This window comes from Mustelus asterias, chromosome 15 (genome assembly GCF_964213995.1).
Source record: "Mustelus asterias chromosome 15, sMusAst1.hap1.1, whole genome shotgun sequence".
Classification (NCBI taxonomy): Eukaryota; Metazoa; Chordata; class Chondrichthyes; order Carcharhiniformes; family Triakidae; genus Mustelus; species Mustelus asterias.
Window position 1 is genome coordinate 37129495 of NC_135815.1, and position 17391 is coordinate 37146885.

Below are 17391 nucleotides of genomic sequence, written 5' to 3' on the forward strand. Positions count from 1 at the left end.
TCTGTTTGCAACCTCGGTGTCACGTCTGATCACAAGATAAGCTTCCATACTCACATTCATGTTATCAGTAAACCACTTATTTCCACCTCTTACTGACCTTCATCTCTGTCTCAGCTCATCTGCTGCTGAAACTCTCATTCATGCCTTCGCTATCTCTACCGACTATTCCAATCCACTTCTGGCTGACCTCCCACATTCTACTCTCCACAGACTTGATGGCGTCCAAACCTCTGCCTGTGATGTAATTCACAGAAAGTCCTGTTAACCTATCACCCTTTTCTAGCTGACCTACTTTGGCCCCTTGATAAGCAATATTTTAATTTTAAAATTCTTGCCCCATTTACAAATCCCTCCGTAGCTTTATCCCTCCTTATTCCTCCAGCCCAAAACCCTCCAAAACTTCTGCATTCCCCTAATTCTGGCCTACTGTGCTTCCTGATTTTAATCTTTCCAACATTTGTGGCTGCACCTTCAGTTGTCCAGGCCCCAAAGTTTTGGAATGCCCCCTCCCTACACCTCTTGCCTCTCCACCTCACTTTCCTCATTTAGGCCTCTCTGAAATTTTTGATCTTTTGATCTAATTTTCCTCATATGATTCAATTTCACAGTTAATTTTACAATATTCCTGTGAAGCACCTTGGGAAGTATCATCATCTTAAAGGTGCTATATCAGATACAAATTGTTGCTGAAGAAAAAGATATGAAATAATTCTTAAATAGGAGTCTATTCATACGTATGGTATGAATGTTACCTGGATATCAGGCCGAGTTAAGACAATCTCAAGAAAAGTAGAGAGATAATGCTTAACTATGCAAGTAAGTTGGAGTAACACAAGATTATCCAAATATTTAGCAAAATAGGAAACTCAAAAATGCAACACTCATTCTAACATTCAGTGGTGAGTGTCCTTGCATAAAAATGCACGGAGGTTTTTTTTAATGAGGGTCGGGTCATACTTTTCAAAAATGTTGGCAAAGCAATGCTTTCAATTCTTAGAAGGATAATGCAATATCATAAAACTTATGGCTGTCAACTGAACAATAACACACATGGTATTGTAACCCAATTGCAGATTTAACAATAAACTCCAAACTTTTCTTTTTTATATGTACAAAATACTAGCAAGTTAGAAAATATGTAACTAAAATTTGATAGGTATTTTTGATTTGTTCAAACATAGGTTTCTGAAAATTCAATTTGTTCCAACATTACTCTGGGCACATTTTTTTCTATTTAGTTTTGACCCCTTATTTGTATGCCAAAATTATTTTCATTGATTAATACTAGTTGGAAAATTTCAATGGAAGCAAATGTGTGCTCAGCAGATAACATCTTCTCAACAGCAAAGCATATCCCGCTCCAAAAGTCAGGTGCAAGTGACCTTTAGAATCATCTAATCAATTATGTAGATTCCTCATTAAGTAATGTCAGTCCAAAGCCAACCAACTCAATGCCTCACAACTGTAATGACATTTAATCTATGAAACTGGTATTTTCAATTGTAAAAATAAAAATTGAGTTAAAAATGCCACTGAGTCAATATGCAAAATACCAAAATTAAAGGATGTAAAGGGATAAAATTCTTCAAGACGCAATTTTGGCAGTTACACCCGGAATATTACTAATATTGGTATTCCATCACTGGCCCCATCAGAGTTGTAGCAAGGGCACCTTAATTGCAGCAACAGGAAGGCACCTGCACCTTTACGGAAGCACCTCCAGTTTGGATCTACTCCATGAGGCTAGGAGCATAAGTATCCAATGTCTACTGCCCATTTTCCTAGCATGGACAATTTTCACTTGCTGGAAACTAGTGTGCCTCAACTTATTTGGCATACAGTCTCCAGCAATACACCAGGGTTGTACCAAGCCAGTGGAATCAGGAACTTTCAGCATAGGGAATCCCCACTTAGAGTTCCACCACCTCACCATGACACTTGCCTTGAAAGAGGTGGGCAGAAATTCCATCCCTTACGAAGTAAGTCAGAAACTGCCAGTGTTTTGGTGGGAGATTGGCAGAAGTTTCAAGTAATTTATCCCATAAATGGTCTTTGCCTAATGATCACAACTTTACCCTTTACTGCATTAGATAGAAGTGCTGAAGTCCAAGGACTTGCCCATGTTTAACATCTGTTGGCATGATAGAAGAGTTGACAGGTGAGATAGTTTTCCGACCTATCTTTATCTTCTTCCCCACTTTACCCCACCTCTTCTAAAAACAAGATATACATCAGGTACTTTATTAGGTAGTACAGGTAAGATCAGGTAAAATATTCTCCATGCAGAGAAGGTCAAACGTCATTCAAGCCCGAAATCTAAGTATGGATCCTTGGAATTGGACTCTAAGGTTATCTATACTTCTTGCAACACAGACCAACAGGCAGATCAAAGCTTTACGACCAGCTGCACTTTGCTGTGCATTACACTTTCTCTACCCAGGTGAAACATCAGCATATGACTATTTGCATGAACGTACAGAGCACTACAATCAGAAAAACAATTATTTTGTGTAATGAGAGCACTGGTGGGAACATCCTAGGTTTCTCCCAACATTAAAGAGATTCCACATTCAATTGAAGGCCAAGCTGTGCAGGCTAGCCTAAAACTCTTGCTTTGGTATGCTCAGGAAATCACCAATTTGACTTCTGACTTAAAAACTGCTGCTTTTGTATTTTACATACCCAAAACTTCTGTGCATCAATGCAACAGTAGTGACTAAAAGCAGCTTTCCCTTGAACCCATGATGCTGCTTGCAAAGCAATCACATTATGGCTCCCAGAAAGCTCTGAACATAAATAATACTTTATTTGTTCATACAAAATGACACTTTGTATACCATAGCAAATGTTCCCAATTGATTTTGTTCAACTATATTAATTTTTTGATCAATTTTGACATGATAGCAATTTAGCATATATTTCAGGTAAACAATATAGCCACAATTTCAATTTTCACCCAAAACAGGAAAGAGGTCATTGCCAGCTCAGCACTGGGGAAAGGAGGGAATCCTGTGGCATCAAACCAGAAGTTAAGCCCTGGGGCTGGAAGACATTTGGAGAGAGTCACTGAAAAGCTGGTCACAGGCCTGAAGATTTTCTTGAGATCAGGAAGAGCATCCATGCTCCTCTTGGGCTGCCCACAAAAATCTTAGGTAAAGAAAACCCCCAAAACTTATTTTTTTTCAGTCCCCAGTAAGGCTATTCCATTCTGATATCAATGGGCAAAGTGTGTATGATGTCCAATCCACTCAGTGATTCTGGATCTCACAAGCAAAGTATAATCATGATTTGGCAGAGGGCATGGCACACAGCTTGCCCTCCCCAGATCTGTGCTCCATCTCTCTGCTATCCTGCAGACCCAGAGGCACTGGTACTGTTGCCGCCATAACCTGCTGGAGCCTTTGTTTGGACAGGTCACTTACTCTTCCACTGTCCCTCTGAGAATGTGGCAAAACAATGACAATTGCAAGAACTCACCAAAACATCTCCAAAAAAAAAATCTCCAGCACACTTTAAGGCATTTAGGAATAGAAAAAGTTCCAAACGTTACCTAATCTGAAATCAGGCTAGCGCACATGCACACATATCCTCTGACAATGCAACACAGGTAACAGCCAGTGGGCCATCCTGACTCTGGGAAACTTCAGAGAGCTAGAAGCAGTGCTACGCATATGAATTTCACACCCAAATCAATGACTGCATCTTCCTATATAGTATTGAACATAAATAGCATCTACGCCTTATTAAAACACTCAAAAGATTAATTTTTATAGTTTGTTTATTGATTTTTGTTATTCCTTACAAAATACAGTTATTCTTTGGTGTGTTCCTTGCTGTAACTGTTTCACATATTCAAAGCTACATTAAAACAATTGAATTAAACGTCAGCTCCTGTAAAGTAGACACAATTTATGAGCTTTCAACTTTATTTCCTTTACCTCTTTCTGCCTGTGCAACTGAGAAGCAAGCAACCTGTTTCCAGGCTTTTGCCAATTATGCTCTCACATCAGACCTAATTGTTATACAACATGACTTGTTTTCTGACTTCCTTTCTGTCCTACTTTTAACTGTGCTCCGTGCTTAAACCCAGTCAGTTCAGGTTTCACCAAGCCCTTATGAAATTAAGAAATACAAAATTGCACTCGAACATTCTGATGTGTACCATGTTAATACACTTCATAATCAAGATCCCTGGGTAAATGCATTTTACTTGTGATGTCAATTACTGTGATCTGGGTTGATTTTTGTGAAACCCATTTAATAATTCCCTCACTGATTAGCTCCAGCTGTGCCATCTTTCAGAGTAAATATTAATGTCCTTACCAATCTGGTTTCATTTAATGGTGCACACAATGACAATAATTTAAATGGTCTAAGAATAAATAATATGTATTTTCATAAAGTTGCAATTTTAAACCAATATCTATTGTTTTGTTACCCACAAGATGGCATTATGGTGACAAAACATGGATTAATAGATAACATACATGTAATATTAAAGCTCAATCATGCACATTGTTAAAATTATGTTACATTTAAAACCGTTTCCTTAGTAGAAATACACTTCTGGAGCAATTTATACAATAAATTGAATTCCTTTGTCCGAACCATATTAACTACATATAGCAAAATAATTTGGCACTTTTCCAGATGGATACTCACTTTGCTTCTGATTTAGATTACCAAATACAGCATAAAAGCATATTTAGAGCACATTTTGATGCCATCATTTCTTGAATAATGAGGGAGATTTATTTACCCTGACAGCCATTTCATTGTAGAAATTCATCTTCATAATAAAATATGCTCTCTGTGAATTAAAGAAGATAGCACAGACTGTAGTTACAGAAAGATATAGCTCAAATTTGACATATAAAAGTTAAGAATCTTTATAAATAATACATAATAAGAAATGCAGTCACAGACAGAAAAACTCCAATTGTACATTCAAAAGACAGCTATCATTTTATGTATAATGCAAACTTAACCATTAAAACATACTATATTCAAATTACATGCTGTTGGAGATAAATCATCATGAAAAGATCGGCACTGAGTTTTATGATCAATGTTACTCTACTAAGGCCAGAATTACAAAAGACAAAATATCCACAAGTGCTGATGGCAATCTGTATTGTAGAGTTTGAGGCATAAGGTCTTTTAAAAAGCGTTTCACTGTAGCATAAAATTTACATTTCACAATGTCTGGTTGAATTAAAATTTCAAAGAAACAAAGCTTTTTACCTTCCATCCTTCAAGAATATCTGTACCTATGAAAATTATGCCTTCTAACCATGGGTACAAAATACCATAAATTTAGCCTCATGAGAATAATTGAGGGTCCTATGAATTCCATATAATTTAGCATAAATTTTTAGTATTATAACATTCGCATCATTTCAACTACTCAATCCATGTTAATATGACATTTGTTGAAAGCAGCAGGAAAATATTTGAAAGCATTTACCAACAAATAAGCAATTAAGACACGGTTGTTAGCCATATGATATGCTAAAGGTTCAGAAAATTTGTTCTTTAACCCAAATTAAGCATCATTCCTTCTTTCTTTTTTAGGTCTTGAGGTGGCCCTTGCAAATAATGTTGAATCATTGAATCTTACTTATCTTCATTTTTAATGAATTTTCTGCATTTATGTTCTGCTCCTTGTTATCCAATTATTTTCAAGGTTCATTTTTTAAACAAAGAAGTTAATTCAATAACAAGTTTAAAGCTCAAGAATATTGGCTGGCTCTATTTTTTCCATAGAAAAGTATGTTTTGATTTTTATGTTTTCTATTTAACAATAGAAATTGTTAAAAGTGAAAATTAGAATGCCTTCAATGTAAATCCAGGGTGAAACAAACAATCCAAAGTGTCAATCTAAAAATGCTTGCTGAAAAAGTATTTTGCTAGTGAACTACTTTATGAGTTGACTTGAAGACCTTTGCAATGGAGCATCATGTCACTATCCTGTTAGTTCTCTTATGCTATAAAACGTAAGTGCTGAAAAAAAACCAAATACAGATAAGGAGAAAACAGCTTCCCAAAATATTCAGGTTCAGAATTAAAGAAATTAACATGACTGGTACAGCAATTGTCAGGATATTACGTGGAGCTGGGCATGGATGAAATTCTGACTTTAGGGGTATTGTTGATGCTGTGTACTGAGAATCAAATCTGCATTACTAATATCCTAACACTGATATTCCTTTATTTGGGCTACTTGGAATCTTAGGATTCCTTCTTTCTTTGTTTAATGAGCACAAAAATCACAAAAAGCTTCATTAGAGATAGTGTACCAAATTGGATAGCCCCCAAAAAGAGTATCGCGATGCAGTTTGCTGCAATGCAGGCTGCACAGCTTCTTCGTATGGCCTGCTCAATATTACGATTTATGCGTGCAATGAGTGCTAACCCTGTTCATTGGCTGCATGCATCAGCAGGGGTCAAAACTAGCAACTTGCTAGCACTACTTAAAAGTTAGCCTGCACCTATTAAAGGGGAGGGTTACATTGTCATTGGAGCAGATGTTTTTTCTCCCCTTTTTACTTTGATGGGATATAGGTGTCACTGCCATTTGTTGCCCAGTCCCAACTGCCTTGGAACCATTTCAGAGTCAAGCACGTTTCTGTGGATCTGAAGTCACATCTAGGCCAGACCAGGTAAGGGTGACAAATTTCCTTCCCTTAAGGATGTTAGCAAATCAACAATCAATAATAGTTTCATGGTCATCAGTTTTCAATTCCAAATTTTATCAATTGGATTTAAATTCCACCAACGGCCATGGTGGAATTTGAACCTATGTCCCAAGAGATTTGGTTGGGCCTCTATTTATAGTTCAGTGCCATTACCAATATGCCACCATCTCCCCAGATGATGGAAATCCTTTGTGAGACGGCTGCACATAACTAGGAAGGACAGAAGAATGACTAGATATGGGAGAGCAAGGGAACCCTAGGTTTTCTTATGCTGGAGGACTTGGTCTGGGAAGTGGAAACAAAGGACGTCCTTTCTCCATTGGGGGTCAGGAAGCCCTACAGTCACATGGTGAGAAGGGAGTGTGGGCAAATAGCTGTGCAAGTCAATGCCAGGAATGTGACTGCTAGGAAGAAAATGCAGTTTTGCAATATGTTGAATGATTTTATGTGAGTGGGCAAAGTCAGTGAAATGCCTCTTCAACTACCATATCTGCACCACTAAACTCAGTTTAAGATCACAAAATATGTCACACACATTGCAACACTCTCTAAATATCAAAACTCATAGCTACCATTTGTATGCTTCACCTCACTTCACATATGTAGCACTGTTGCAAGCCTCATATCTTACAACTTGCACACACTTCGTTACAAAACTATGAGAGCCACAATATCACAACATATTGCATGACACTCAACTTCCTTTCCACTTGCAGGAGAAGGTCACACACGACCAGAGGCAGCAAGAACCAATTAGAGGTGGAGAGGCACACCTCTATCCTCTAATCCATGTGGAGGAAATGGTGGAAATGTTATTGGAGGAGCAATTGCTGAAGCCTTGGCCAGCAGTGGGGGTGAATCCAGTGAAAAATAAGGTGTTCTCACACCTAATCCCCCTTCTGACATCCCACTCTCCCTCATCCTGACCTATAGGCTGCAAATGTTGTAAACATATTTCTTTTACCTTAGCCCCCTCCCCTCACCACAGCCTTACCCTTAAGACCTTTCAGTTTTATTAATCCCAGAAAGTACAACCTGGCCAGACAATGGACAAGATCATGATAACAAAGACATATACTTCATATTTTATACTTCAGCCACCAGATAAGAAACAGGCACTGTGTCTATCTTAGAAGATAGCACAGAGGCAGGGTCTACACATAACGAGACATTGGGCACATATGTGTTGCATCTGTTAAGTAATTCAGGAGCCAGATGGTGAAGTAGGAAAACAGATGCCAATCTTTTTTCTTAATACTAGATTCGTTTACATGATGCAACTTTACATATTTCTACCTCCTTGTTAACCAACACCCAGGGCTGAATCTTCGCTCCTGAGTCGGGAAAATTCCAATTCCACAAACCCGACTTGGGAAAAAGTGCCGCAGACAATCGGATTTTCTTTCCAGGGTGGGGGTGGTGGTTGATAACTGAAATCATGCCCTCCGCTCCCAGAAAGGAGTGCAAAGGTAGCACAGGGGCTGTCAGTTGCCAACACACCGACAATTCTGTGTGATTCAGTGTAGGCTGTTTAAAAGGCTTGCCTCAGTACTCTGGGACATCATATCATCCCAGTTATAAAAGGAATAAAATCAAAAACACCCCACCAGCCCTCAACCCCCCAAATACTTCCAATGCTCCATCCATAACAACTCATGCACCCCCACCACCCCCACCTGCATGGCCTCTCATATCCAGCATGCCAGCCTATGCCCCTCTACCCATCCCCATGGCTCCTGATACTGCCAATGTTGGAGGTTGGAGCTGTGGCTGCAACCGTTAGCAGATTTCAGTGATGATACCATTAGTAAAGCTCAAAAATCAAAGCATCTATTCTCGGTGAGGTTCGGGTTGCAGATTTGCTCGCTCAACACCCTGGGTGGACATGGTTTCTTGCTGAAAGCCCTGCTCCCCTCCGCCCTCTTCTGCAAGGCATCCGGTCATTCTCTCAGTCATGTTTAATTCCAAGAGGAAGGCCTATTATTGCGCTTATGTCTGAGAGTAACAAGCTTGTGCAGAAGCATACAAACATAAATGAATCCCCCTGTGCATTGTATGTTTTTTCAGTGTCATAATGACACAGAGAAGACCAGTTGGCCTACTGAGTCCCTATGACTCTCTATAGAAATATTCCAGTCAGTTTCATTCTCCTGCTCTATCCCCACAGCTTTGCAAGTTTCTTTCCTACAAGTGTCTATTCAATTTTCTTTTAAAATAATTCATTGCCTCCACTTCCACCACCCTCATAGGCATCAATGCCCACATCCCCCTTGCATCCCAAAAACTTAAATCTGTGTTCCCCAGTCTTTGTACCATTAGCTAATGAGAACAGCTATTCTTTGTCTGCCTTATCTAAACCTTTCAAAATCTTGTATACCTCTATCTGACCTCCTGTCAAGTTGGAAGGCCTAATGTCCGAGAGCAACTGGCTCGTACAGAATCCTTAAAGTCAGAAAAGGTCAGCACCCATCACACCATTCCCTATGGACTTTTGAAAATGTAAATAACTACGGAAAAAAATATGCAAAAATGTAATAGCATCTAGAAAACAACAGAAATTAAATAAAGGTGACACGGCACAGTAACATTGCTAGATTTTGCAAAGGCCTTCAAAAAGGTATAGAGGCACTAGAGAGGGTGCAAGAACAACTGAAGGATAATACGAGAACTGTGAGGTTATACCCATTAGGAAAGAGTTTTCCTTGAAAAGAAATGGCTGAGGGGTGACCTAAAAAAATTCTAAAAAAAATTAAAAGTCTTGAGAGAGGAGGCAGAGAGAATGCTTTCAATTGTGGGGAAGGGCAAAACTCAACACCATCAAAATAAGCTGGTTACCGAGAAATCAAATAGGGAATTCGAAAGAAACTTCTTTACCCAAAGTGATGAGAACATGGAACTCACTACCATAGGGTGTAATTGAGATGAATATTTTGAATGTACTGAAGGGGAACCTAGATTAGAATAAGAGGGAAAAGGGAATAGAGGGGGTTTTGTCGATGGAGATAAAAGAAGAAGGACGAGAGGAAATTCAAGTGAAGCATAAATGTCGGCATGGAGATAAAAGCTGAATGGGCCAAATTACCTATTGCTGGGCAGAATATTCCAAGTAATTGTATTTTAGAAATCACCCAGCAACATAACTGCAAGTTGTTGCTAATCCTATTAAATAATGCCACTGGAGGTTGGTAGCTGGGGTTCCTTTTTGGTACTAAATGTGAGTTCAGCTATGCAAACTTAGGAGAGTGCCACTGACTGCAGTGTGGAGTGCCAAAATGGCAGTGTTGCTGTCAAATGAGCCTTCCATGCTGATTGATGTCACTAACTGCCTGCTCTGCATACTTCAATTGGACATTAACTTGTGCACGTGATGATGTTTTTAACTAAGAAAGCATCCACTGCGCTTCGCATCACAAGTGCAAGTGCATGTTGTAGACACCTGGATCCCCTGTGGTACTTGTGTGCCAGAAAATTGGGCATTTTCAAGCCCAATCTCTCGTCTATGGTCTGGAACAATGTTAGCTTGGCCCATATGTTTCTACGGAACATTCTCGAAGCTTTCTGACAGATTCAAATTGAAAGTCCGTTCACATAATAAAAATTAAATGGTCTTTAATAAGCATAAAATATCATTTTAATGCATCTTGGTAAAGAACTATCTGAATTAGAATTGCCAAATAGAATGAAAGATTTTACCTGCACCATGGTTCTGAAATGCATCCTGCAACAATATCCTCGCCACGTTTTCTGGATGGTGATTGCTATTTTCTGCAGGTATCTTTCAAAATAAAGAGATTTTACAGCATTAATTTTGGTCTAAACTTTGGATTTTGAAAATTTTATATCAAAAGTATATCAAAAATACTTGTGTCATGCAAGACAGCAATGGCACATCAAGAAGAGAATTGTCTCGTAAGAATTCAGCACTGCCCACATTCTCCACTTTGATTTGGGGCGGCACGGTAGCACATTGGTAGCACTGCTGCTTCACAGCTCCAGCGACCTGGGTTCGATTCCCAGCTTGGGTCACTGTCTGTGCGGAGTTTGCACATTCTCCTCGTGTCTGCGTGGATTTCCTCCGGGTGCTCCGGTTTCCTCCCACAGTCCAAAGACGTGCGGGTTAGGTTGATTGGCCATGCTAAAATTGCCCCTTACTGACCTGAGATGCGTAGGTTAGCGGGAAAATATGTAGGGATAAGGGGGTAGGGGCTTGGATGGGATTGTGGTCGGTGCACACTCGATGGGCCAAATGGCCTCTTTCTGCACTGTAGGGTTTCTATGTTTCTATGAATCTCAACCAGCAACCCTTGCTTGCAGGACACTGTGGGCAAGATATTTGCCCCTAGATGTGGACAAGTGCAGAGGTGGTTGGTGTGAAAATTTGTGTCACTAGCCAATATGCCAGTTTGCTAGTACCATTGTTGCCATTTTCCTGGAGGCAGGAACAGTGGCCAAAAGTCCACCTGCCAGCAAGCAGCAGGTAATGAGATTAGGGCATTAGAGAATGATCGGAATTTTTCAGTTAGCCAGCAGGCTCATTGAGGAATCAGGGTTAAGGCAGTGGAAACAGCCAGGGTTGGGTGTGGGTAAGTGGAAGGGTGTGTGCATTAGCCCAGGCAGGCTGAGGCCCTCCTGTTTGCTTGCCCTCAGCTGCAGATTACCACAATAACAGCCCAGCAGCTAAGGTCATTTTTTTTAATTTCAAAGTTTTAAAATGTACAAAGAGGACAGTTCAAAATGGAAGTACTCTCGTGTCTTGCCCGAACTGCAAGCTTCATCTCCTTCCTAGTTGGAGGGCATCAGATTAGCCCTCCAGTTTTGAGAGCCAGCCTGCTGTCCTTAATTGGATGGTAAGCCTGCCCTCTGGCCACTAATTGGCTCATTTGAGGAACATCACTGCCAGGTGAGTGTTTCTCCATTTGACACTGACTCTGGGCAAAATCCTCACCGCTGAAATCACTGATGCAGTTTTTCAATATGCCATGTTACCTCCAGTATAACAAGCTTCCTAGGTTAGGTAGGAAAACTTCATAGTTGATGATGAAATGATTGTTGATGTAATTGTCATGAAATATTATTAAGTTTTATTGCTTTTTCAAGATTATCAGCCAGATAACAAAATATCAAGCCCAATGACCAAAGGCCTACTCAAAGAGGTAAGTTTTGAGTATCTTAAAGGAAGAAAACAATGTGGAAGAAATTCCATAAATCAGCTCCTAGGGCAATTGAAAGCGTAGCACAAATTGTAGAGCAGTTAAAAATCAGGGATACTCAAGAAGTCAGAATTAGATGAGTGTATATGGTTTGGGTAGGGAAGGAGCTGGAGACTACAGAGATGGCAGGGGTGGGGAGAGAAGCAGTAAAATTTTGAATGACCTCAAGTTTATGGAGGGTGAAATGTTGATGCCCCAATGCCCATGTTGACTGACTCCTCCTCCACCTTGAAGCCTTTTGGACTGTGACTTACAGAGACCGCTCCCCCATAAGACCATCAAGTGCTTGCCCCAACATTTTATTTCTTTCCCATCTACAGTCTAGAGAGGCCTCCCCTGATTGTGATTGTGCCACCAACTCTCACGCCCATTGTGTGCAAAGGAATGACCATGCACACCATCTTGGGCACTGGAGAGCCCTCATGCTTACTTGTTGGTCTTGTCTGTGCATCCTGGCAAGAAGTTGGAGCAGCTGTCTGTGTGGAGTTTGCACATTCTCCTCGTGTCTGCGTAGGTTTCCTCTGGGTGCTCCGGTTTTCTCCCACAGTCCAAAGATGAGCGGGTTAGGTTGATTGGCCATGCTAAAATTGCCCTTAGTGTCCTGGGATGCGTAGGTTAGAGGGATTAGTGGGTAAATATGTAGGGATATGGGGGTAGAGCCTGGGTGGGATTGGGTCGGTGCAGACTCGATGGGCCAAATGGCCTCTTTCTGTGCTGTAGGGATTCTAAGAATCTTCTAAGATTCTAAGAGCTGCAAGTGCAGCACTATGGAAAGTAGGCGAACATACCTCAAGGTCACCAGGTGCACGTCATTCATTATATGATCATGAATCGCTCCGGTCTAATTAGCTCCTGCGTGGTCATATGATCTGGAGTGATCCTGCCAAGCTTCCTTTATAATGAGTACTCATGATATTCAACTGAGCGCAAATGTGATTTCTAATATCGCGCAGTGGGCTGCCCAACCTGCTGTGAAAGTAGGGAGGGAACAATCACAAACATTTTTTACTCTGGCGGTAAACTGACTTATGGCCCTCCTCCCCATTTTCCCATCAATGACACCCATTGCCAACAAGACCAGAAAATCCCATCCAATGTTTCAGGTCTGTGATCTTTCATCAGAAGTGAGGAAAATTAGAAATATAGTTGAAAAGGGGTGGGCAGAGGGGAGAACAAAAGGATGCTCTGTGATAGGGGTGGTTGAGTTTTTTAGATTATAGATGCTGACTAATGTGCTTATTTTTTTTTACACTTTGTTTTTATTTTATTAGACCCTAGATACGAATCACATGTACTATAAATTTGAAACGTCAAAATTTCAGAGTAGTTCCTTAGCACTGAGCTTGAGTGCTAGACTATCATGATTTTTCCAAAGAGTGATAGTGTTAAACTATCTATACTCACCTTTTTTTTAAACTAATTAAATTCACATTAGATTTTAGGACAAACGTTCAAACTGCCCAATTTAATCAATACTCTGTTCAAGAAAAATACATTCCACTCTTTCTTCCGCATTAATTATAGACCAGTAACACTACACAGTTTAAATATTGTATAAATCAGGTGGAAAGTTACTAATATTGAATTAGAGTAAAGAGTGTGAGACCACCTAAAGTGTAAATAATATAAAACTAAACTTGGAAAATTGCCAAATGGTCCAAATTTACAAATCTTTTTGTTATAAAGATGCGCAGATTAGGTTGATTGGCCATGATAAGTTGCCCCTTAATCTCAGGGAGATCAGCAGGGTAAATACATGGAGTTGCGAGGATAGGGCCTGGGTGGGATTGTTGTTGGTGCAGGCTCAATGGGCCGATTGGCCTCTTTCTGCACTGTAGGGGTTCTTTAATTCTATTATAGAAACCTGGCTCTCTTATTCATTAATGTTCAGACTAGTATGCTAATGACAGGAGATCTCCATAATGTGATCTTGAACATTATGGCCTGAATTTTCCCAGCAGTGGCAATGCTGCACACGTTGCTGCCAAGTGTAAAGGTTCTCTTGACCTGATGCTGCTGCACATTTCTTCTGGGATCTGGTGCTCTCGGTTGTCACAGAAATGCACAATGCAGGGTCCCTGAGGAACTCCATTGGAGTGAAGTAAATTTGGTAGAAAACAGGACACGCCCCTTCTTACGGCACTACCTGCTGTATTCTGTCTGGTAAATCTACTGGTCGAGTCTTTGAGTGGATGAGTGGGTAGGAGTGTGGATGAGTGGATTGTCGGGTCAGCTCAGGGTGGGGCTGGGCGGTTAGTCTGACTCGAGGCAGCAGTTGTGAGGTTTACCCAGATGTTAGATCAGGTTTTAAACTGTCAAGTATTTCCTGGATATGTAGAAAGTACTGCGGATCTGTCTGGAGTCTCTGACTCTAGCTCAGAGTCGGAGGTATTTGGGTAGGGTCCCAGGGAACTTTCCCATCTGTCGGCCTACCTAACAGCTCTTTATGTGTCTGTCTATATAGATGCATTTATATACGTGCAGCTATGATTATCTCGATGGGCATACCTCTCAATTGCTGGTTCTATGAAACAAAAATCGGAGGTGATAAACGTGTACATTTGTACCTTAGAAATTCCTTTCAAACCTGTCTTCTGTATCTTGGCTGCACACATGAAAATCTATAAGGATGGTACAATAATGCTACTCACATTCCTGCAGCCAGATTTGCAAAGCAATTCCAAAATATAGATGGCATTGTCAGAGGCTGAGAAGATTATAGCTACGCTGAAATTATGTATGTAGTAGAGTCCTCGCAGGCAAATGTGAGGCATCTATGGTCATATCATGTAGAGTGCATATATGGTGTCAATTATAAATGAGGGTATGAAAATTTCTAATCAAAAAAGGTTGACAGAAATGTATGACAAAATCTTGACAAACAAAGCAAGATTTTGTGTGCAGTATGTATACATGTATCCGATTGCTAACAGTATTATAGATGTAGGTTCAATTAGGTTGACTCTACCTGATGTGTGCTCGAACCTTAAACCCTCGGAAACAGCTCTGGATTGTCACAGCAGCAGAATGTTCTCTTATTCGGTTTTCTTCTGTAATCCTGAAATAATTTTATTTGATTATGGATGCATTATAGCCGGCTTTTTAAAAAAAACTGCCTTTCTTATATATATAAAAAAATAAAAGTTTGTTCAGAAAATCTCTCATAATAAACACAACTATATTAAAGTAACTGTTTAAACACAATACAGATGGGTTACATATTTTATAAGTGCACTTAGCTGCACCTTTAATCATGCAAAAGGGTAGAATGTTAATGCTTGTTATGCTGCCTGTGACTGGGATCAGTAGAGCTTGCTGGGAGCATGGCTTGCTGGGAGTGTTCCTCCTCACAATGCTGGTCCTCACCCTGTTGTTGTATGTTAGCTTGTTTTGTCGAAAGACCAGTTTTCCCCCAAAGATTGTGTCATAACAGCGTAAAAATCAGAGTGTTCCCCCCACCATCTTTTGGGTGAGGTCGGCACTGCAATCTTTCAATACGTGTCAGTTTTTCTGATAGCTGGGACAGCTGGGAGCATGCTAGAATGGGGGGGGGCTGCGGTGTCAGGCGGAGTGGGGCATGCCACGTTTGGGGGGGGGGGTTCAGGCAGGGGTTGAGCATGCTGGGAAGGCCCCAATGACCTATTGCCGCCAACCCGTGTTGGAGAGGGTGGGGGAACATGCCGCCAATAAATGGCAGGTGGCAGGGGGGGTATATAGTCTCCCAGTGTACCATGAGACCAGGGTGCTCTTGTGATACGGTGCCCGAGCACTCTGCAGCTGGGCTCACTGGTCTGTTGAGGCCCTGCTGCAGCCCTCCCTCTGCCCACCCACAGTACGGCGCGCACTACACCACTCTCCAAAAGAGTGACTGAGTCTGGTATAATTGCAGTGCGGTGCAGAGTGCACCTGAGCAATCAGTGCGGATCACCCGTTTTCTCGCTGTTATGTCACTTAATTGTTTTTTTAGAGAATTCCGCCCCACCTGTTGTTTTATGGTCTTACCTTTCTCGCTGTTGACGTCAAAAGTCAACATGGCCCCCAACCTTTTAAGGGCAATGGACTCCAAGCTTGCTTATATCCCATTAAATTTTAATTCCTAAAACCAAATCTATAGTCTCGAAAACACATTAACCATGAAATAGATATTCACAACAATATATAGTCAGAACGCATAAAAGTTTGTGCATCAAACTAACAATCTAACAGTCTGCAGTACATGGTGGGAATTGAGAAATACATTCGATGAAACTCCAGCATTTGAGGCCAAACGTGAGATTATTTTAAATTTCTGGGAATCACAAGACACAAGATAGTGGCAGCAAGTTATCCAAACTTTACAAACAAAATAAATGCTAAATTAGTTCGAGAAAAATCAACCCGAATTATTGCCAGAGAGAGAAAGATGTTGAGTGAATCGTGTAAAAATGAAAATGGCCACAGTTGCGCAACTCCAGCTCAGGATGAATTGTGAAGCTGATGATGTAATAGAGGCATCTGAGAAGTTTAACAAAAGTACAGACTCACATTCAATAGCTTTCTAAAAGACACGAGTGATGAGGAAAGGGTCAGTTCATCCTTTAGTAGGCAGGAAAGTTTTAAATTTATTTAATAGCTGGGAGAAGAATGAGGGCAACAGTAAATGAATGCCCAGGCATTTCATTTTAGAAAATCAGCAGATATTTCCAATGAAATTAAATTTCAAAGTCTGAGGCTAAAAGCAAGTGAGACTGTTGATAATTTCTGAATCAGATTGAGGAATGAATCCAGCAAGTGTAACTTCAAAGAAATGGATGAAAGGCTGCAAAATCATCTCATTTGGGGCTTCTGCATATCCTAATGTACAATAAGTTCTAATTGAACAGCCAAGCTCAGAATATTGCAGACTGCAGATACTGCCAGAACACATGAAGCCACCACAGAGGTTGCCTGACCTGCTGAAAGTTTCCAGCATTTTTACCTCTGTCACTGAAAGTGGATGGAAGTAATGCCACTCTGCCTGAGATCAGTGGAGCGGAAGGGGGGTCCGCTGCCACTCTGCCTGAGATCAGCGGAGAGGAAGGGGGATCCGCTGCCACTCTGCCTGAGATCAGCGGGGCTGAAAGGGGGTCCGCTGCCACTCTGCCTGAGATCGGTGAAGGGGTAGGGGGTCCGCTGCCACTCTGCCTGAAATGGGGGGGGGGGGGAAGGGGGTCCGCTGCCACTCTGCCCAAGATTGGCGAGGGTGAAAGGGGGTCCGCTGCCACTCTGCCTGAGATCAATGGGGGTGAAAGGGGGTCCACTGCCACTCTGCCTGAGATCAGTGGAAGGGAAGGGGGGTCCGCTGCCACTCTACTTGAGATCGGCAGGGGGGGGGGAGGGGGTCCACTGCCACTGTGCTTGAGATTGGGGGCGGGGGGGGGGCGAAGGGGAGAGGGGGCCGCGATCGGTCTGGGTGATTGGGGGGTGGGGTGGGGGGATAAGGAGGTCAGTAATGTTGTGGGGAT

At 41.2% G+C, this 17391-nt stretch overlaps 1 protein-coding gene across 4 annotated transcripts in view; it reads right to left on the reverse strand.

Moving 5' to 3' along the window:
• spata17 (spermatogenesis associated 17) overlaps positions 1–17391 on the reverse strand; it is a 301239-nt gene that overhangs the window by 275962 nt on the left and 7886 nt on the right. For all 4 annotated transcript variants that reach the window (XM_078229776.1, XM_078229779.1, XM_078229778.1 and 1 more), the window contains exons 2-4: positions 14877–14966; positions 10392–10473; positions 4760–4810 (exon numbers count right to left, since the gene is read on the reverse strand). In XM_078229776.1, coding sequence (XP_078085902.1) covers positions 4760–4810; positions 10392–10473; positions 14877–14966 — 223 coding nt within the window. The remainder of the gene's footprint in view (positions 1–4759; positions 4811–10391; positions 10474–14876; positions 14967–17391) is intronic.